Source organism: Eucyclogobius newberryi, unplaced genomic scaffold, assembly GCF_026437365.1.
Source record: "Eucyclogobius newberryi isolate DKJ021-1_F unplaced genomic scaffold, fEucNew1.0.hap1 SCAF_22, whole genome shotgun sequence".
Classification (NCBI taxonomy): domain Eukaryota; kingdom Metazoa; phylum Chordata; class Actinopteri; order Gobiiformes; family Gobiidae; genus Eucyclogobius; species Eucyclogobius newberryi.
In genome coordinates, this window is record NW_027315857.1 from 25,172,559 (window position 1) to 25,194,042 (window position 21,484).

Below are 21,484 nucleotides of genomic sequence, written 5' to 3' on the forward strand. Positions count from 1 at the left end.
TAGTCCTGCTTTAGTCCTGGTTTAGTCCTGCTTTAGACCTGCTTTAGTCCTGCTTTAGACCTGCTTTAGTCCTGGTTTAGTCCTGCTTTAGTCCTGCTTTAGTCCTGCTTTAGTCCTGCTTTAGTCCTGGTTTAGTCCTGCTTTAGTCCTGCTTTAGTCCTGGTTTAGTCCTGCTTTAGTCCTGCTTTAGTCCTGCTTTAGTCCTGGTTTAGTCCTGCTTTAGACCTGCTTTAGTCCTGCTTTAGACCTGCTTTAGTCCTGGTTTAGTCCTGCTTTAGACCTGCTTTAGTCCTGCTTTAGTCCTGGTTTAGTCCTGCTTTAGTCCTGCTTTAGTCCTGCTTTAGTCCTGGTTTAGTCCTGCTTTAGACCTGCTTTAGTCCTGCTTTAGTCCTGCTTTAGTCCTGCTTTAGTCCTGCTTTAGTCCTGCTTTAGTCCTGCTTTAGTCCTGGTTTAGTCCTGCTTTAGTCCTGCTTTAGTCCTGCTTTAGACCTGCTTTAGTCCTGGTTTAGTCCTGCTTTAGTCCTGCTTTAGTCCTGCTTTAGTCCTGCTTTAGTCCTGGTTTAGTCCTGCTTTAGTCCTGCTTTAGTCCTGGTTTAGTCCTGCTTTAGTCCTGCTTTAGTCCTGCTTTAGTCCTGGTTTAGTCCTGCTTTAGACCTGCTTTAGTCCTGCTTTAGACCTGCTTTAGTCCTGGTTTAGTCCTGCTTTAGACCTGCTTTAGTCCTGCTTTAGTCCTGGTTTAGTCCTGCTTTAGTCCTGCTTTAGTCCTGCTTTAGTCCTGGTTTAGTCCTGCTTTAGACCTGCTTTAGTCCTGCTTTAGTCCTGCTTTAGTCCTGCTTTAGTCCTGCTTTAGTCCTGGTTTAGTCCTGCTTTAGTCCTGCTTTAGTCCTGCTTTAGTCCTGGTTTAGCCCTGCTGTAGACAACAGGGCGCTCCCTCCGGTGGCGGCGGCCTCACAGGGGCCCGATGGCGAGGGCCCCTGTGCTCCCCTGGCCGTCCCTCAGACACAGGCTGAAGTAGGGACGCAGCGCCTCGTCAAAGCCGCACTGTCTGAACGTGTAAATGTGAACTTTGTCTCCGGCGTCGTAGAAAGACACTTCGTCCTCGTCGTAGTCCAGGAAGATGGCCACGTTCCGCGGACCTTCTCTCAAAGCCAGCGGCACGGAGGGGCCCGGGCAGGCGCTCAGGGGGCCCCCGTCACGACGACAGATCGCCCAGAACCCGCAGTCGGGACGCACCGCCACGGCCCCTCTGCGGTTTAGGGACTCTTTAGAAACGCCGAGGTCCCAGTCGGGTTTATCGCCGACCTGAAAGAGATGATCATTCTTTGAGTACTTCTGAGACACACTTACTTTACGATACAAATATAAATGTACCAAATACAGGGCTATGATGCCGTTGTGTTTTTGTCAAAGTAAAAGCACTTTTCAGACACGAGTGAGATGATTTAAACACATTTAACACGATGTTGCTGTTTAAAAGGACATAATGACGGACAATGATGCAGATTTGTATGTTTTTCTGGACAAATATTAGTTTTTCATTTGATCTACAATTATATTACAGACTTTACCACAACTAATCAACATTTCTGTCCAGCAAAGTAAAACAAAAACAATTTGCATTTAGTTCTGATGTTTAAAATATGTTAAAATCGACTTCATTTATTGACTTCATTTGTGAATTGTGTGAATTCTGACCATCGTTTTGTTGCATCAGATTTAGAATTTTAAACTATAACAAATTTTTCACATTTATTCCCAGACATTTCGGAATTATTTTTTACATTTGAGTTTCGGTCGCTGAATTTCGCAGGACACATTTTCGTCGTGCTGAAAATTCTAGCTGAAAAATTCACCCTTTGAATTTCCAATGCATCGATTTTCAAACGCTTAAATTCAACAGCATTTTAAAATGACAGTTTTTCTCAATCGTTTTGACAATTGATCGCTTTAGTTTGATCACTGAACCAACAAATGAAGATTAAGAAGTCGATTTTTGAACGTGATACTTTTACTTAATCACAGTTTTGAGGTACTTGTTTGATAATGTACTTTAAGAGAGATTTTGAGAGTTGTTTTACATGTTAAATTTTCAGATTTTTTGGCAATGAATTGTGCACATATTTTTCAACAAATAATCTAACATCTTGTTCAAAATTTTTTACTTTTTTTCTTTTTTTGTAGTGAATATTTGTTGTATATCTTTGTTTGCTCAAAGCTGGGACTTGAACTGAAAACCTTTAGGCAGAAAGTCGCCATCTGAGTGTGTTTGATCCCTGCGTGGAAGGTTTGTGCCAGAAAGTAGACTCTACGGCGAATCTGTGTTATTTATGTCTCACACACAAAACATATTTTATTGTGAAGGGGCTGAGGAAGTGGTGGAGGGGTGAACGTGTTGGGCTTGACTGTTGTTGCACAGGTGTGTTTGATGGAAGAGGATAACGAAGAGACGGAACCGTTCCTCTCGACTTCCACAACACGAGAGTAAAATGGGAAAACCCACCGGCGATATCGTTTGACTCGATATCGTTCGACTCGATATCGTTCGACTCGGTATCGTTCGACTCGGTATCGTTCGACTCGGTATCGTTCGACTCGGTATCGTTCGACTCGGTATCGTTTGACTCGGTATCGTTTGACTCGATATCGTTTGACTCGATATCGTTTGACTCGATATCGTTTGTCTCACCCGCGTATGCAGTCAGCGCGTTCAGCTCTGCAACGGAAAGAAGCGTGTGGTTAAACGCCGCTCTGACCATCTTTTATTGACCTCAAACGCTCGTCTCAGACCTTCTGTGGTGAGCTGCGTCTGGAGCTGCAAACACACGTCCACCGTCCTGGAGAAGGCGGCTCTCGCGGCTCTCGCGGGGACGCTCACGCTCAGCTTCATCTGGGACAAGTGGCCGGTGGCGCTCGGGACCGCAAGAGCCGCAAAACTCTGCGACAAGTGTGACGACAGGTGAGACAAGAGGTTTGGATTAACGACAGGTGAGACGACAGGTGAGACGAGAGGTTTGGATTAGCGACAGGTGTGAAGACAGGTGAGGCGAGAGGTTTGGGTTAACGACAGGTGTGACGACAGGTGAGACGAGAGGTTTGGATTAGCGACAGGTGTGAAGACAGGTGAGGCGAGAGGTTTGGATTAGCGACAGGTGTGAAGACAGGTGAGGCGAGAGGTTTGGGTTAACGACAGGTGTGACGACAGGTGAGACAAGAGGTTTGGATTAACGACAGGTGAGACGACAGGTGAGACGAGAGGTTTGGATTAGCGACAGGTGTGAAGACAGGTGAGGCGAGAGGTTTGGGTTAACGACAGGTGTGACGACAGGTGAGACGAGAGGTTTGGATTAGCGACAGGTGTGAAGACAGGTGAGGCGAGAGGTTTGGATTAGCGACAGGTGTGAAGACAGGTGAGGCGAGAGGTTTGGGTTAACGACAGGTGTGACGACAGGTGAGACAAGAGGTTTGGATTAACGACAGGTGAGACGACAGGTGAGACGAGAGGTTTGGATTAGCGACAGGTGTGAAGACAGGTGAGGCGAGAGGTTTGGGTTAACGACAGGTGTGACGACAGGTGAGACGAGAGGTTTGGATTAGCGACAGGTGTGAAGACAGGTGAGGCGAGAGGTTTGGATTAGCGACAGGTGTGAAGACAGGTGAGGCGAGAGGTTTGGGTTAACGACAGGTGTGACGACAGGTGAGACGAGAGGTTTGGATTAGCGACAGGTGTGAAGACAGGTGAGGCGAGAGGTTTGGGTTAACGACAGGTGTGACGACAGGTGAGACGAGAGGTTTGGGTTAACGACAGGTGAGGCGACAGGTTTGGGTTAAGGACAGGTGTGACGGCAGGTGAGACGAGAGGTTTGGGTTAACGACAGGTGAGACGAGAGGTTTGGATTAGCGACAGGTGAGACGACAGGTGTGACGACAGGTGAGACGAGAGGTTTGGGTTAACGACAGGTGAGACGACAGGTGAGACGAGAGGTTTGGATTAGCGACAGGTGTGAAGACAGGTGAGGCGAGAGGTTTGGGTTAACGACAGGTGTGAAGACAGGTGAGGCGAGAGGTTTGGGTTAACGACAGGTGAGACGAGAGGTTTGGATTAGCGACAGGTGAGACGAGAGGTTTGCGTTAAGGACAGGTGTGACGACAGGTGAGACGAGAGGTTTGGGTTAACGACAGGTGTGACGACAGGTGAGACGAGAGGTTTGGGTTAACGACAGGTGAGACGAGAGGTTTGCGTTAACGGCAGGTGAGGCGAGAGGTTTGGGTTAAGGACAGGTGAGACGAGAGGTTTGGATTAGCGACAGGTGAGACGAGAGGTTTGCGTTAACGGCAGGTGAGGCGAGAGGTTTGGGTAAAGGACAGGTGTGACGACAGGTGAGACGAGAGGTTTGGATTAACGACAGGTGAGACGACAGGTGTGACGACAGGTGAGACGAGAGGTTTGGATTAGCGACAGGTGAGACGACAGGTGTGACGACAGGTGAGACGAGAGGTTTTGATTAGCGACAGGTGAGACGACAGGTGTGACGACAGGTGAGACGAGAGGTTTGGATTAGCGACAGGTGAGACGACAGGTGTGACGACAGGTGAGACGAGAGGTTTGGGTTAACGACAGGTGTGAAGACAGGTGAGGCGAGAGGTTTGGGTTAACGACAGGTGTGAAGACAGGTGAGACGAAAGGTTTGGGTTAACGACAGGTGTGAAGACAGGTGAGGCGAGAGATTTGGGTTAACGACAGGTGTGAAGACAGGTGAGGCGAGAGATTTGGGTTAACGACAGGTGTGAAGACAGGTGAGGCGAGAGGTTTGGGTTAACGACAGGTGTGACGACAGGTGAGACGACAGGTGAGACGAGAGGTTTGGGTTAACAACAGGTGTGACGACAGGTGAGACGAGAGGTTTGGGTTAACGACAGGTGTGACGACAGGTGAGACGACAGGTGAGACGAGAGGTTTGGGTTAACAACAGGTGTGACGACAGGTGAGACGACAGGTGAGACGAGAGGTTTGGGTTAACGACAGGTGTGACGACAGGTGAGACGACAGGTGAGACGAGAGGTTTGGGTTAACGACAGGTGTGACGACAGGTGAGACGACAGGTGAGACGAGAGGTTTGGGTTAACAACAGGTGAGACGAGAGGTTTGCGTTAACGACAGGTGTGACGACAGGTGAGACGAGAGTTTTGTGTTAACGGCAGGTGTGAAGACAGGTGAGACGACAGGTGAGACAACAGGTGAGGTGTCATAATCTCATATAATACAATATCAATGAATGGAAATCCGAAGCTCAGGTGAGTCATCGTGACGGTTCCTGGTGTTTTAATCTTTTGTGTGACATTTTGGGTCCTTTGGGTCCTTTGGGTGCTTTGTGGCAGTGTTTCTACAGAACTTGATGAATAGTGTGGAGTCACTTTCCCTTGAGCTTTTGACCTTTGCCCTTCGTACAGTGAGAAGCCTCTGTTCACCTGGGCGAGGTGCAGCGGGTCGCGGATCCGCTCGAGCTGTCGCATTTCTCTGCGTCGTCTCTGGATCTCGTTCACTTCCTGGTTCAGTTCCTCCTGCAGCTCCTGAGTCTTCTTCTGCATCTCGTCCTGTTCGGCCTCAGACTCCTGGACCAGCGCCCCCTGGTGGCCGTCCATGGCCTCTTTCAGCGTCGCATACACCTGCAAACTCTTCTGCACGTCCTCTTCTTTTTGTCTCTTTGGATCATGAACAAAGACAAAATATACATCAACATTATTCTATTTACCAGTAAACATCTTAATTCACACAGCTCACTGTTAGCTCACAGTTAGCTCACTGTTAGCTCACTGTTAGCTCACTGTTAGCTCACTGTTAGCCCACTGTTAGCCCACTGTTAGCTCGCTGTTAGCTCGCTGTTAGTTCACTGTTAGCCCACTGTTAGCCCACTGTTAGCTCACTGTTAGCTCACTGTTAGCTCGCTGTTAGTTCATTGTTAGCCCACTGTTAGCTCACTGTTAGCTCACTGTTAGCTCACTATTAGTTTACTGTTAGCTCACTGTTAGACCACTGTTAGCCCACTGTTAGCTCACTATTAGTTCACTTTTAGTCCACTGTTAGTTCACAGTTAGCTCACTGTTAGCCCACTGTTAGCCCACTGTTAGCTCACTGTTAGCCCACTGTTAGTTAACTGTTAGCTCACTGTTAGCTTGCGGTTAACCTACTGTTCACTGTTAGCTCACTGATAACTTATTGTGAACTAAACAGTGAGCTAACAGTGAGCTAACAGTGAGCTAACAGTGAACTAACAGTGAGCTAACAGTGAGCTAACAGTGAACTAACAGTGAGCTAACAGTGGGCTAACAGTGAGCTAACAGTGAGCTAACAGTGAACTAACAGTGAGCTAACAGTGGGCTAACAGTGAGCTAACAGTGAGCTAACCAGAGGCTGTTGTGCACGGAGCTAATAGATGAAACAAATATATTATTGAAACATCTGAAATTTAAAACGAAATAATTCAAATGTTACAATAGTTAGGCCCGAGCGCCACAAGCTGGCGAGAGGCCTATTAATCTCGTAAGGCCGTGCGAAGCACGGCTGCGAAAGTGCGCACGTAGTGCGCACGAAATCGAGCGCGAAGCGCTCGCCCACTTCCAAACACTCACTAACGCACTCCTTCACTCATGCACGCCCCGCGCATACTAATTAGTAGTAGGAAAATGGAACATTACCGTTGTAAACGGGCGAAGCCCGTGCAAAAGTGCGCACTAAACGAGCACTTTACATACTATACATACCATATAAAGCACTCATTTGCGCTAAGTAGCTCACGAATACGTTCCCCATCTCTTGCATGTTCCGTTCATATAAACATGTAATGCAAAAATTGAACATTATTACTGTATAGAGGGCCAAAAACACAAAGTGGGCGGAGCCCACTCAAAATTAACGAAAGTACCCGTCAGTGACCAGGGACCCACACCATGAGGTAGGAAAGCGCGAGCGCTTTCCGAAAATGTATAGTTTATGATATTTGAAAAATGGGAAACATTGTTTTCGCATCGGAATATTATTAGTCCCGAGCCCCAGCAGGGCGGAGGGCCTATTGCTCCCGCAACGCTGCCGAAGGCAGCGTTGCAACTGCCTGACCAAACATGCGGGCTGCGCCCGCATGTTTGGTCAGGCAGTTGCAACCCCGTCGCCCCTGGCAAGTACAGTGAACTAGCCCATGCCGAAGGCATGGATCATGCATACTTACTCCTGCAATGACAGAAATAGTCAACAATGAGTGAATGGGCGTAGCCCATTCACTCATTGTTGACAACAGCAGCGCGAAGCGCTGCATTCCTCCAAAAACCCTCTTGGCATCGTCCCGTACGCGAAAATCCATGCCGCAGGCATGGGTCATGCTTGTATCTGCTCAAATCAATGGAAGTCTATGGGGAGTGGGCGGGGCATCCCGACGGAATAGGGAGTGACGAGCGCGTAAGCGCTCGTAATGATGATTCCACCCCATGACGGCATCGGGAAGGCTTAGAGCTTTCAAACGATGTATAATTTGTTGTTATAGTGGAAACGGCTATATTGTTTTTGCTAAAAATATTATTATTTTTATTTTTCTTGTTCTTCTGCTTTTTGAGCTCTAATTTGACCCCCTGAACGTGCTCAAAAACTCACCAAACTTTGCCCAAAATTCAGAATCGGCGAAAAATTTTGTTTTTTCTGGGCCATTTTTTTTTGCGTTAAAAAATGGCGCGACAGCGCCACCGACAAAAGTCAAAATACATTGCGCCTATGGAAGACGCCCCGAGGTCAACTTTGTCGTAGAGCTACGAAATTCGGGACACGCATTCCTCTCGTGAGGATAAACAAAAAAAATCATTGTGGCCACACCCCAAACTTACCCTATGGCCGCCATCTTCCTTTGAAAATGAAAACAAGCTGAGTTAGCCATTTTGTTTACGTCAAACTTTGACGAACTCCTCCTAGGGCGTTTTGCCCACCGACTTCAAAATCGGCGTACGTCCTCTGGACAAGTGGGGCATCTAAAGTTATTCAATTTTTTGAGATACCTTTTACGGTCTGTGTGCGGCGCAGCCGCAAAGTTGGACAACTTATTTTGGAATATTGCAGGTCTAAAAATTGCTCCCATTTGATCAAAACCAGTCCGATTAGGACCAAATTTGAATCAGTTGTTAAACTTTCTAGTTTGGACCAGTTTAGGCTGACAAAATTGAAATGGCAGTGATAGCGCCCCCTACAGAGTGACCTTTAAATTAACATTGAAGGTCAAAAATTAGTTTTACCAAAATTGTCTAAACTTTACCCAAAATTCTATTTTGCCGTCCCGATCACAAAAGCCAATCACAAAAATGCCTAAATTTTTACGCCGTAGTCGTAGCGATGACAGAAACCTCCCATGTTATCCCTATGGGAAAACCACAAAATCTCTCAAATTACCACATTTTTATGTTTTACACTTTAACGAAGTCCTCCTAGTGCGTTTTGCCCACCAACCTCAAAATCGGTGTACGTCCTCTAGACAAGTGGTGTATCTAAAGTTATCCAAATTTTAAGGATAACTTTTACGGTCTTTGTGCGACGGAGCCGCAAACGTTTCCCAGAATTCTGACTATTTGGCCTTCAGAGTGGCCTATAAACAATAGAGTTTTTCCAAATGACATGATATTTTGAACAAAATTCTAATTTGCCATCCTGATCATAAAAGTATGAGAGCCAAAGTCATATTTTGTACGGCGTAACCGTAGCGTTGACAGAAACATCCCATGTTATCCTTATGGGAAAATCGTAGAATCGCTCAAATCACCACATTTTTACGCTTCACACTTTAACAAACTCCTCCGTGGGCAATAGCTCGATCAAGCTTTACTTTGGGAAAAATCATCTACACAAGCGCGGCATCAAAAGTTATCCATATTTTTATTCCAAGTGCTACGGTCTCTGTGCGGCGGCGCAGCAAATTTGACTGACACTTGTGTTGATTTGCACTGGATTGGCCATGTCCAATGTGTCCCCGTCTGTCAAGTTCTTTTTTAATTCAACACAATAAGGGCGCCATCTTTATCAAGTCGAAAGCGCAGAGTCGGAAGGCCGGCGGCCCGCGAGGGCCGTTGGATGCCGCTTGCGGCTTTAATTTTTCTTGTTCTTCATCGCTTTGATCTCTAATTTGACCCCCTGAACATGCTCAAAAACTCACCAAACTTTGCCCAAAATTCAGAATCGGCGAAAAATTTTATTTTTTCTGGGCCATTTTTTTTTTCGTTAAAAAATGGCGCGACAGCGCCACCGACAAAAGTCAAAATACATTGCGCCTATGGGAGACGCCCCGAGGTCAACTTTGGCGTAAAGCTACGAAATTCGGGACACGCATTCCTCTCGTGAGGACGAACAAAAAAAATCATTGTGGCCACGCCCCCAGACTTACCCTATGGCCGCCATCTTCCTTTGAAAATGAAAATACGCTGTGTTAGTCATTTTGTTCACGTCAAACTTTGACGAACTCCTCCTAGGGCGTTTTGCCCACCGACTTCAAAATCGGCGGACGTCCTCTGGACAAGTGGGGCATCTAAAGTTATTCAATTTTTTGAGATACCTTTAACGGTCTGTGTGCGGCGCAGCCGCAAAGTTGGACAACTTATTTTGGAATATTGCAGATCTAAAAATTGCTCCCATTTGATCAAAACCAGTCCGATTAGGACCAAATTTGAATCAGTTGTTAAACTTTCTAGTTTGGACCAGTTTAGGCTGACAAAATTGAAATGGCCGCGATAGCGCCCCCTACAGAGTGACCTTTAAATTAACATTGAAGGTCAAAAATTAGTTTGACCAAAATTGTCTAAACTTTACCCAAAATTCTATTTTGCCGTCCCGATCACAAAAGCCAATCACAAAAATGCCTAAATTTTTACGGCGTAGTCGTAGCGATGACAGAAACCTCCCATGTTATCCCTATGGGAAAACCACCAAATCTCTCAAATTACCACATTTTTATGTTTTACACTTCAACGAACTCCTCCTAGTGCGTTTTGCCCACCAACCTCAAAATCGGTGTACGTCCTCTAGACAAGTGGGGCATCTAAAGTTATCCAAATTTTAAGGATAACTTTTACGGTCTCTGTGCGACGGAGCCGCAAACGTTTCCCAGAATTCTGACTATTTGGCCTTCAGAGTGGCCTATAAACAATAGAGTTTTTCCAAATGACATGACATTTTGCACTAAATTCTAATTTGCCATCCTGATCATACAAGTATGAGAGCCAAAGTCATATTTTGTACGGCGTAACTGTAGCGTTGACAGAAACATCCCATGTTATCCTTATGGGAAAATCGTAGAATCGCTCAAATCACCACATTTTTACACTTCACACTTTAACAAACTCCTCCTAGGGCGATTGCCCGATCAAGTTCATATTTGGGGAAAATCATCTACACAAGCGGGCCATCAAAACTTACCCATATTTTGATTCTAAGTGCTACGGTCTCTGTGTGGCGGACCCGCAAATATATGTCAGAAATGGGAAAACAGCGAAATCTCTAAAATGACCACATTTTCACGCTTCACACTTTCACCAACTCCTCCTAGGCCGATTGCCCGATCAAGCTCATATTTGGGGAAATCATCTACACAAATGGGGCATCAAAAGTTATCCATATTTTGATTTTATGTGCTACGGTCTCTGTGCCGTGGAGCTGCAAATATACTGTCACAAATGGGAAAAACGCCAAATCCTTGAAATGTTCACATTTATGCTTCACACTTTAATGAACTCCTCTGTGGGCAATAGCTCGATCAAGCTCATATTTGGGAAAAATAATCTACACAAGCGGAGCATCAAAAGTTATCCATATTTTTATTCCAAGTGTCACGGTCTCTGTGCGCTGGAGCTGCACATTCGACCGATATTTGTGTTCATTTGCACTGGTTAAGCACAGCATTGTACATGTCCAATGTGTCGCTGTCTTAGTTCTTAGATAATTGCGTTAGCGCCATCTCTGTAAAATGCAGAGAGCAGAGTCGCAAGGCCGGCGGCCTGCGAGGGCCGTTGGATGCCGCTTGCGGCTTTAATTTTTATTATTTTTCTTGTTCTTCTGCTTTTTGAGCTCTAATTTGACCCCCTGAACATGCTCAAAAACTCACCAAACTTTACCCAAAATTCAAAATCGGCGAAAAATTTTGTTTTTTCTGGGCCATTTTTTTTTTCGTTAAAAAATGGCGCGACAGCGCCACCGACAAAAGTCAAAATACATTGCGCCTATGGGAGACGCCCGGAGGTCAACTTTGTCGTAGAGCTACGAAATTCGGAACACGCATTCCTCTTGTGAGGACAAAAAACAAATATTATTGTGGCCACGCCCCCAGAATTACCCTATGCCCGCCATCTTCCTTTGAAAATGAAAACACGCTGTGTTAGCCATTTTGTTCACGTCAAACTTTGACGAACTCCTCCTAGGGCGTTTTGCCCACCGACTTCAAAATCGGCGGACGTCCTCTGGACAAGTGGGGCATCTAAAGTTATCCAATTTTTTGAGATACCTTTTACGGTCTGTGTGCGGCGCAGCCGCAAAGTTGGACAACTTATTTTGGGATATTGCAGATGTAAAAATTGTTCCCATTTGATCAAAACAAGTCCGATTAGGACCAAATTTGATTCAGTTGTTCAACTTTCTAGTTTGGACCAGTTTATGATGACAAAATTGAAATGGGCGCGATAGCGCCCCCTACAGAGTGACCTTTAAATTAACATTGAAGTTCAAAAATTAGTTTTACCAAAATTTTCTAAACTTTACCCAAAATTCTATTTTGGCGTCGCGATCAAAAAAGCCAATCAGACAAAGGCCTTAATTTTTACGGCGTAGTCGTAGCGATGACATAAACCTCCCATGTTATCCCTATGGAAAAACCGCTAAATCTCTCGAATATCCACATTTTTATGTATTACACTTTAACGAAGTCCTCCTAGTGCGTTTTGCCCACCGACCTCAAAATCGGTGTACGTCCTCTAGACAAGTGGGGCATCTAAAGTTATCCAAATTTTAAGGATAGCTTTTACGGTCTCTGTGCGACGGAGCCGCAAACGTTTCCCAGAATTCTGACTATTTGGCCTTCAGAGTGGCCTATAAACAATAGAGTTTTTCCAAATGACATGATATTTTGAACAAAATTCTAATTTGCCATCCTGATCACAAAAGTATGAGAGCCAAAGTCATATTTTGTACGGCGTAACCGTAGCGATGACAGAAACATCCCATGTTATCCTTATGGGAAAATCATAGAATTGCTCAAATCACCACATTTTTACGCTTCACACTTTAACGAACTCCTCCTAGGGCGATTGTCCGATCAAGTTCATATTTGGAGAATATCATCTACACAAGCGGGGCATCAAAACTTATCCATATTTTGATTCTAAGTGCTACGGTCTCTGTGTGGCGGACCCGCAAATATATGTCAGAAATGGGAAAACAGCGAAATCTCTGAAATGTTCACATTTACGCTTCACACTTTAATGAACTCCTCTGTGGGCAATAGCTCGATCAAGCTCATATTTGGGGAAAATCATCTACACAAGCGGAGCATCAAAAGTTATCCATATTTATATTCTAAGTGCTACGGTCTCTGTGCGGCGGCGCAGCAAATTTGACTGACACTTGTGTTCATTTGCACTGGATTGGCCATGTCCAATGTGTCGCCGTCTGTCAAGTTCTTTTTTTATTCAACACACAATAAGGGCGCCATCTTTATCAAGTCGAAAGCGCAGAGTCGGAAGGCCGGCGGCCCGCGAGGGCCGTTGGATGCCGCTTGCGGCTTTAATTCTTTCTTCTTCTTCTCGGGACCAACCCCCCTATTTTTCACCCAGTGAACATTGACGAAAAGTCACAAAAATGTTCACACCTCTAAAAATCGTGCCTCTCTACATTCTGGCTATTTCCCTTTTCTAAAATAAAAAAAAATTGGCGCGTCAGCGCCCCCAAATGTACCAAAAATGCATTGAGAGATGGGAAATGACCCAAAAAAAATCTGATCGTAGAATCATGAAATTTGGCGCCGAGGTAGATGGTGACAAGAGAAGTAAAAAATATTATTACGGCAACGCCGTCCGCCCAACCAAATGTCGGCCATATTGCTTCAAAAATGGCTAAACATGACTTCGGAGTTTTTCCAAACGTCGTACTTTTACGAACTCCTCCCAGGGCGTTGCCCCTAAAAAGCTGAAATTTGGTGAAAATGCTACTGAGGAGTGGGACATCAAAAGTTATCCAAATTACATTGATACCTGTCACGGTCTCTGTGCGGCGAAGCCGCAAACTGTAGCTAGAATTTCAGAAATCTCCCATATTTAAAATTTCTGCCGTTTGCGCAGATAAAGTCCGAATTGCGTCAAATTAGAATCAGTTGTTAAACTCTTTGCCCTAAACCGACTTGAAGTGAAATAAATTCATTTGGAGCCACAGCGCCCCCTACAGATTTTATATGGAGGTTAAATGTTTAGTTTTGCGAAATTATATGAAATTTGACACACAACTCAATTTTAGCATCCCCATCAAAAAAGTCAATGAGACCCATGTCATAATTGTTATGGCGTTGCCGTAACGATGACCGAAACCTTTCATGTTATTCCAATGGGGAAATCGCCAGAACATGTTTACACTTTAGACTTTCACAAACTCCTCCCTCTCAGGACGTCAGCCCTATTAACCTGAAATTTGGTGAGACTCATCTTCAGGACCATCAAAAGTTATCCACATTTTTATTCAAAGAGTCACGGTGTCTGTGCGGCAAAGCCGCACATTTTGCCAAGAATTCAAAATAAAATAGCTTTTTGATGTAAAACAAAGGGGAGAAGATGTGACAGCGTCACAGATTCAGCAGTAGGCGTAATAAAAGGACCATTGGGGCGCGTTAGCGCCCCCTCCTCTTGCGGCGTGGCGGCGGTGTGGCGGCGGCGTGGCGAGGGCCGATCATTGCCGCTTGCGGCTATATTTTTTTTTGTTTTTTTTAATCTTTTAAACATTTTGAAATCTTCTATTTTTCATCCTCTAAATGACAAAATCAACATCTCTCTAGAGCATTAATTTTTGTTTCCACTATAATATGCAAAGTGCACTGAAGGCAGGTCAGATCTGCGGAGAGGCGGCGCCGCTCAGCGTGAGCGTGCAGTGGGATTAATGTCACACTGTGGAACATTCCAGACCCAAGAACGACTCGAGGCTTTAACGTCTCACTTTGCTCAGATCCAAACTCTTCTGGAGCTCTTGAGCCTTCATGGTCCGAGCCTGGATCATGTGTGTGAAGTCCTCCTGAGCTTTCATCATTTCACTCTGAAACACGTACAAAAAGAGACAATAAGTCGTTCAAAACACGTCGGAAAAAGGACATTTATTTAGTCTTTTCAGACGAAGAAGGTCAAAAATGTTCCGTAAAGATTGTGTTTTTTCATCATTGTGGTTTGAAAATCACCATTAAACATCAAGCTTCTTCCATAGTATTGAAGACGTTTCAATGTGGCCCCTGAGAGGTTCTGGCTCCCAAAGTGGCCCCTGAGAGGGTCTGGCTCCCAAAGTGGCCCCTGAGAGGTTTTGGCTCCCAAAGTGGCCCCTGAGAGGTTCTGGCTCTCAAAGTGGCCCCTGAGAGGTTCTGGCTCCCAAACTGGCCCCTGAGAGGTTCTGGCTCCCAATGTGGCCCCTGAGAGGTTCTGGCTCCCAAAGCGCTCTGGCTCTTGGGCTGGCTCAGGTGGACATTAGCTCAGGGGGAGGAGCTCCACAGCACAGCCAGATGATTGGATAAAACTCTGCCTTGATCTCGTGCTAAAGCGCCGTGTTTCCACTGATGCTAACGACTATGTGGAGCATTAGCAACACAAAGCTAGCGTAGCATGTCAGCAACAGCTGTTTCCTGTTTATGGCCGGCACTCGCTTTGTCAAGAGCCAAAATCTGATATTTCCAGGTCCTAATGCGTCTAACATTAGCATTAGCATTAGCATGACATAAAGAGAGGTTCGAACGTGGCGTTGAGGCTTTGAGAGAAGTCAAAGAAATGAGGCAAAACTGTTCCTGTGCACCCTCGCTTTAGCCACGCCCCTCATGCAGAGAAGTCAAAGAAATGAGGCAAAACTGTTCCTGTGCACCCTCGCTTTAGCCACGCCCCTCATGCAGAGAAGTCAAAGAAATGAGGCAAAACTGTTCCTGTGCACCCTCGCTTTAGCCACGCCCCTCATGCAGAGAAGTCAAAGAAATGAGGCAAAACTGTTCCTGTGCACCCTCGCTTTAGCCACGCCCCTCATGCAGAGAAGTCAAAGAAATGAGGCAAAACTGTTCCTGTGCACCCTCGCTTTAGCCACGCCCCTCACACAACAAAACAAACACGGAATTACTAATTGTCTTTTCATGAATCGCTGAGATTAAAAAGTATCATTCAGGTACGATTTAGGTTTTATTTATTAAACCCGTGTCATGTTTGGGTAGCCAGAGCATGGAGATTAGCACTCTGAAGCTAATGGTCTGAGGGAAAGCTAATGGACAGCTAATGTTAGCAAACCCTCCGTCCTCCTCAGCGCACGAGTCAAACGGCGCTCACCCGGATCCTGCCGCTCTCCACCTCGACGGAGACGACCTCGTGGCGCTCGTGCTCGGTGGAGGCGGGGCACGCGAGCGGGGCGTGTCGTTGGCAGGCGCGGCCGGAGTCGAAGGCGCCCGGGTCGGTCGGCGCGTGCCCGGTCAGCGCCGGGTCTCGCAGGTGCGGGACCAGGTGGCGCTCGCAGTAGGACTCTCGACAGGCCGGGCAGGACTTGGCGGCCGGCGTGCGCTGTCCCTGCCCCGCCCCGACGAAGCACTTAACGCAGAAAACGTCGTCCGATCGGGAGTTCTGCTTCGAGACGCGCCGCAGCGACGGAGGGGACTTGATGCTAGGGCGGTCCTTTGACATCCTGTGCACAAACAACACAGCTTCAGTATAAAACGCCATGAGCAGCCATCGCACCAGAGGTCAATCTGAGGTCAGGTCATGAAGGTTTGTTTATTCCACGGCATGAATGGTGCGGTTTGTGCGGAACAATGAGCTGAACCTGATCGTCCGTCTCACATTTACCGTCCTTTGTGCAAATCCAGGAAGTAGCAGGAAAAACTGCCTTGGATCTGGTTTTAGTTCTTTGCTTTCTGTGTTTTAGGTGTTTACCCCGTTCATGTCCTCAGTGTGTGACTTTCACTGTCTGTTGATTTGCCTCGTCTCACCCGTCATGTCTCACCCGTCGTGTCTCACCCGTCGTGTCTCACCCGTCGTGTCTCACCCGTCGTGTCTCACCCGTCTTGTCTCACCCGTCATGTCTCACCCGTCATGTCTCACCCGTCGTGTCTCACCCGTCGTGTCTCACCCGTCTTGTCTCACCTGTCGCTGTCTCACCCGTCGTGTCTCACCCGTCGCTGTCTCACCCGTCTTGTCTCACCCGTCGTGTCTCACCTGTCGTGTCTCACCCGTCGTGTCTCACCCGTCTTGTCTCACCCTTCTTGTTTCACCCGTCTTGTCTCACCCGTCGTGTCTCACCCGTCGTGTCTCACCCGTCTTGTCTCACCTGTCGCTGTCTCACCCGTCGTGTCTCACCCGTCGCTGTCTCACCCGTCTTGTCTCACCCGTCGTGTCTCACCTGTCGTGTCTCACCCGTCATGTCTCACCCGTCTTGTCTCACCCTTCTTGTTTCACCCGTCTTGTCTCACCCGTCTTGTCTCACCCGTCGTGTCTCACCCGTCGTGTCTCACCCGTCGTGTCTCACCTGTCGCTGTCTCACCCGTCGTGTCTCACCCGTCGCTGTCTCACCCGTCTTGTCTCACCCGTCGTGTCTCACCTGTCGTGTCTCACCCGTCGTGTCTCACCCGTCGTGTCTCACCTGTCGCTGTCTCACCCGTCGTGTCTCACCTGTCGCTGTCTCACCTGTCGTGTCTCACCCGTCGTGTCTCACCCGTCGTGTCTCACCCGTCGTGTCTCACCCGTCGTGTCTCACCTATCTTGTCTCACCTGTCTTGTCTCACCCGTCTTGTCTCACCCGTCGTGTCTCACCTGTCGTGTCTCACCCGTCGTGTCGCACCCGTCGTGTCTCACCTATCTTGTCTCACCTGTCTTGTCTCACCCGTCGTGTCTCACCCGTCGTGTCTCACCCGTCGTGTCTCACCCGTCTTGTCTCACCTGTCGCTGTCTCACCCGTCGTGTCTCACCCGTCGCTGTCTCACCCGTCTTGTCTCACCCGTCGTGTCTCACCTGTCGTGTCTCACCCGTCGTGTCTCACCCGTCGTGTCTCACCTGTCGTGTCTCACCCGTCGTGTCTCACCCGTCTTGTCTCACCCTTCTTGTTTCACCCGTCTTGTCTCACCCGTCTTGTCTCACCCGTCGTGTCTCACCCGTCGTGTCTCACCCGTCTTGTCTCACCTGTCGCTGTCTCACCCGTCGTGTCTCACCCGTCGCTGTCTCACCCGTCTTGTCTCACCCGTCGTGTCTCACCCGTCGTGTCTCACCCGTCTTGTCTCACCCGTCTTGTCTCACCCGTCGTGTCTCACCCGTCGTGTCTCACCCGTCGTGTCTCACCTGTCGCTGTCTCACCCGTCGTGTCTCACCCGTCGTGTCTCACCCGTCGTGTCTCACCTATCTTGTCTCACCTGTCTTGTCTCACCCGTCTTGTCTCACCCGTCGTGTCTCACCTGTCGTGTCTCACCCGTCGTGTCGCACCCGTCGTGTCTCACCTATCTTGTCTCACCTGTCTTGTCTCACCCGTCGTGTCTCACCCGTCGCTGTCTCACCTGTCGTGTCTCACCTGTCGTGTCTCACCTGTCGCTGTCTCACCCGTCGTGTCTCACCCGTCGCTGTCTCACCTGTCGTGTCTCACCCGTCGCTGTCTCACCCGTCTTGTCTCACCTGTCGTGTCTCACCCGTCGCGTCTCCTCGTGTTTTTAAGCCTTGTTTTTCTCCATTGTCTTCGTCGTGTCATTTTACCCGTTTCTTTGTGCATTTCCTGGATTATTTGATTGTTTTGTTCCATTTAATACCGCATTCTCCGGACTATAAGTCACACCTTTTTTCATAGTTTCATAGGATTTATACTCCAGAGCGACTTATGTGATATCATTTGTCATTTTGACACTGACAGCCACAAGAGGGCGCTCTAGGTTCTAAGCGACGCAGAAGAAGAATCTGCACTTCCTCTTCCTCTGGAGTTTGTGGAGTTGTTTAGAAGTGACACAGAGGAAGAAGAATTCAGTGGATTTAGTGATTTGGGGTAAAACTGATGCTTTGCTAAACTTGTTAGCATGTTCTTTATGCTATAGTTATCTGAATAACTGTTCATATGTTACGTTAACATACCAGACACTTACCACAGTTCTGTCTGTGCCTCATGTAGCTGAAGGTGTTAGCGTTAGCATACGTCATGTAGCTGAAGGTGTTAGCGTTAGCATACGTCATGTAGCCGAAAGTGTTAGCGTTAGCATACGTCATGTAGCTGAAGGTGTTAGCGTTAGCATACTGCATGTAGCCGAAAGTGTTAGCGTTAGCATACGTCATGTGGCTGAAGGTGTTAGCGTTAGCATACGTCATGTGGCCGAAAGTGTTAGCGTTAGTATACGTCATGTAGCTGAAGGTGTTAGCGTTAGCATACGTCATGTAGCTGAAGGTGTTAGCGTTAGCATACGTCAGGTAGCTGAAGGTGTTAGCGTTAGCATACGTCATGTAGCTGAAGGTGTTAGCGTTAGCATACGTCATGTAGCTGAAGGTGTTAGCGTTAGCATGCGTCATGTAGCTGAAGGTGTTAGCGTTAGCATGCGTCATGTAGCTGAAGGTGTTAGCGTTAGCATACGTCATGTAGCTGAAGGTGTTAGCGTTAGCATACGTCATGTAGCTGAAGGTGTTAGCGTTAGCATACGTCATGTAGCTGAAGGTGTTAGCGTTAGCATACGTCGTGTAGCTGAAGGTGTTAGCGTTAGCATACGTCATGTAGCTGAAGGTGTTAGCGTTAGCATACGTCATGTAGCTGAAGGTGTTAGCGTTAGCATACGTCGTGTAGCTGAAGGTGTTAGCGTTAGCATACGTCATGTAGCTGAAGGTGTTAGCGTTAGCATACGTCGTGTAGCTGAAGGTGTTAGCGTTAGCATACGTCATGTAGCTGAAGGTGTTAGCGTTAGCATACGTCGTGTAGCTGAAGGTGTTAGCGTTAGCATACGTCATGTAGCTGAAGGTGTTAGCGTTAGCATACGTCGTGTAGCTGAAGGTGTTAGCGTTAGCATACATCATGTAGCTGAAGGTGTTAGCGTTAGCATACGTCATGTAGCTGAAGGTGTTAGCGTTAGCATACGTCGTGTAGCTGAAGGTGTTAGCGTTAGCATACGTCATGTAGCTGAAGGTGTTAGCGTTAGCATACGTCATGTAGCTGAAGGTGTTAGCGTTAGCATACGTCATGTAGCTGAAGGTGTTAGCGTTAGCATGCGTCATGTAGCTGAAGGTGTTAGCGTTAGCATGCGTCATGTAGCTGAAGGTGTTAGCGTTAGCATACGTCATGTAGATGAAGGTGTTAGCGTTAGCATACGTCATGTAGCTGAAGGTATTAGCGTTAGCATACGTCGTGTAGCTGAAGGTGTTAGCGTTAGCATACGTCATGTAGCTGAAGGTGTTAGCGTTAGCATACGTCATGTAGCTGAAGGTGTTAGCGTTAGCATACGTCGTGTAGCTGAAGGTGTTAGCGTTAGCATACGTCATGTAGCTGAAGGTGTTAGCGTTAGCATACGTCATGTAGCTGAAGGTGTTAGCGTTAGCATACGTCATGTAGCTGAAGGTGTTAGCGTTAGCATACGTCATGTAGCTGAAGGTGTTAGCGTTAGCATGCGTCATGTAGCTGAAGGTGTTAGCGTTAGCATGCGTCATGTAGCTGAAGGTGTTAGCGTTAGCATACGTCATGTAGCTGAAGGTGTTAGCGTTAGCATACGTCATGTAGCTGAAGGTATTAGCGTTAGCATACGTCGTGTAGCTGAAGGTGTTAGCGTTAGCATACGTCATGTAGCTGAAGGTGTTAGCGTTAGCATACGTCATGTAGCTGAAGGTGTTAGCGTTAGCATACGTCGTGTAGCTGAAGGTGTTAGCGTTAGCATACGTCATGTAGCTGAAGGTGTTAGCGTTAGCATACGTCGTGTAGCTGAAGGTGTTAGCGTTAGCATACGTCATGTGGCTGAAGGTGTTAGCGTTAGCATACGTCGTGTAGCTGAAGGTGTTAGCGTTAGCATACATCATGTAGCTGAAGGTGTTAGCGTTAGCATACGTCATGTAGCTGAAGGTGTTAGCGTTAGCATACGTCGTGTAGCTGAAGGTGTTAGCGTTAGCATACGTCATGTAGCTGAAGGTGTTAGCGTTAGCATACGTCATGTAGCTGAAGGTGTTAGCGTTAGCATACGTCGTGTAGCTGAAGGTGTTAGCGTTAGCATACGTCATGTAGCTGAAGGTGTTAGCGTTAGCATACGTCATGTAGCTGAAGGTGTTAGCGTTAGCATACGTCATGTAGCTGAAGGTGTTAGCGTTAGCATACGTACACCTATTCACCATGTTCTCTCATCTGTTATTATTTTAAACTGCATTTACAGATGAAATGTCTGTTCTTGGTCCTGGATTTTATCAAAGACATTTCCCCCCAAAAATGTGACTTTTATGTTTTTTCTCCTCTATTGTGAATTTTTTGGCCGGTGCGACTTATACTCCGGAAAATACGGTAATATTTCTAGCAGTTTTGCACGTTCTTTTGACCTCTTCCACGTGACAAAAACAATGGTTCTCCACATCAGATCCGTGCGATGTCGCTGTGAGTATTTGCGATAAAACTTGACTACAACTACCAAAAAGACCCTAAAAGTCACAATGTCCTAAATGTTCCCATGAGACCTCTTGAACTGCTCCACGATGTCCCGGAGGCCCACGTTGACGCGCAGGCCGGGCGGGCCCTCGAACGTCTCCTTGCACAGCGGACACTCGGCCTCGTCCCGCGTGTCCCAGACGCGCTGGACACATCCCAGGCAGAAGTTGTGTCCGCACGGGATGGACGCCGGGTCCTCGAAGACGTCCAGGCAAATGCTGCACCGGAACGGGACCTCCAGGGACGAGCTGGACATGTCCCAAACTGCACCGGGACATGGGAATCAACACAAGCAGAACATGGGTTTATTACAGTTCAATATTGGGTTGAAAATCAGATACAAAATAATACAAAAAAAAACTATGAGTATTTTGAAAATTACAAAAATGTTGTACGAAAAAATATCAATACTTAAAAAATATAATAACAATAATAACAATACAAATAATATATAATGATAAAAACAATACTAAGAAAATATAATAATGATAATAACAATACTAAAATTGAATGATAATAAAAATTCTAATAATGATAAGGCCCGAAGTCACTGGGACAGGCTCCAGTCACTCGTGACCCCGAAAGGGAACAAGTGGTAGAAAATGGATGGATGGATGATAACAATACTAA

The 21,484-nt window shown here is 46.9% G+C and overlaps 1 protein-coding gene across 1 annotated transcript; it reads right to left on the bottom strand.

Annotated features, from left to right (window-relative positions):
* Positions 1 to 948: 948 nt before the first annotated feature.
* Positions 949 to 21,110, bottom strand: LOC140372125 (E3 ubiquitin-protein ligase TRIM58-like). Its single transcript, XM_072459410.1, has 7 exons — positions 20,884 to 21,110; positions 15,559 to 15,907; positions 14,207 to 14,302; positions 5,467 to 5,700; positions 2,788 to 2,935; positions 2,501 to 2,713; positions 949 to 1,346 (listed from the first exon to the last, which is right to left on the bottom strand). The coding sequence occupies exons 1-7, from the start codon at positions 21,108 to 21,110 to the stop codon at positions 949 to 951; spliced, it is 1,665 nt and encodes a 554-aa protein (XP_072315511.1).
* Between the last annotated feature and the right edge of the window lie 374 nt (positions 21,111 to 21,484).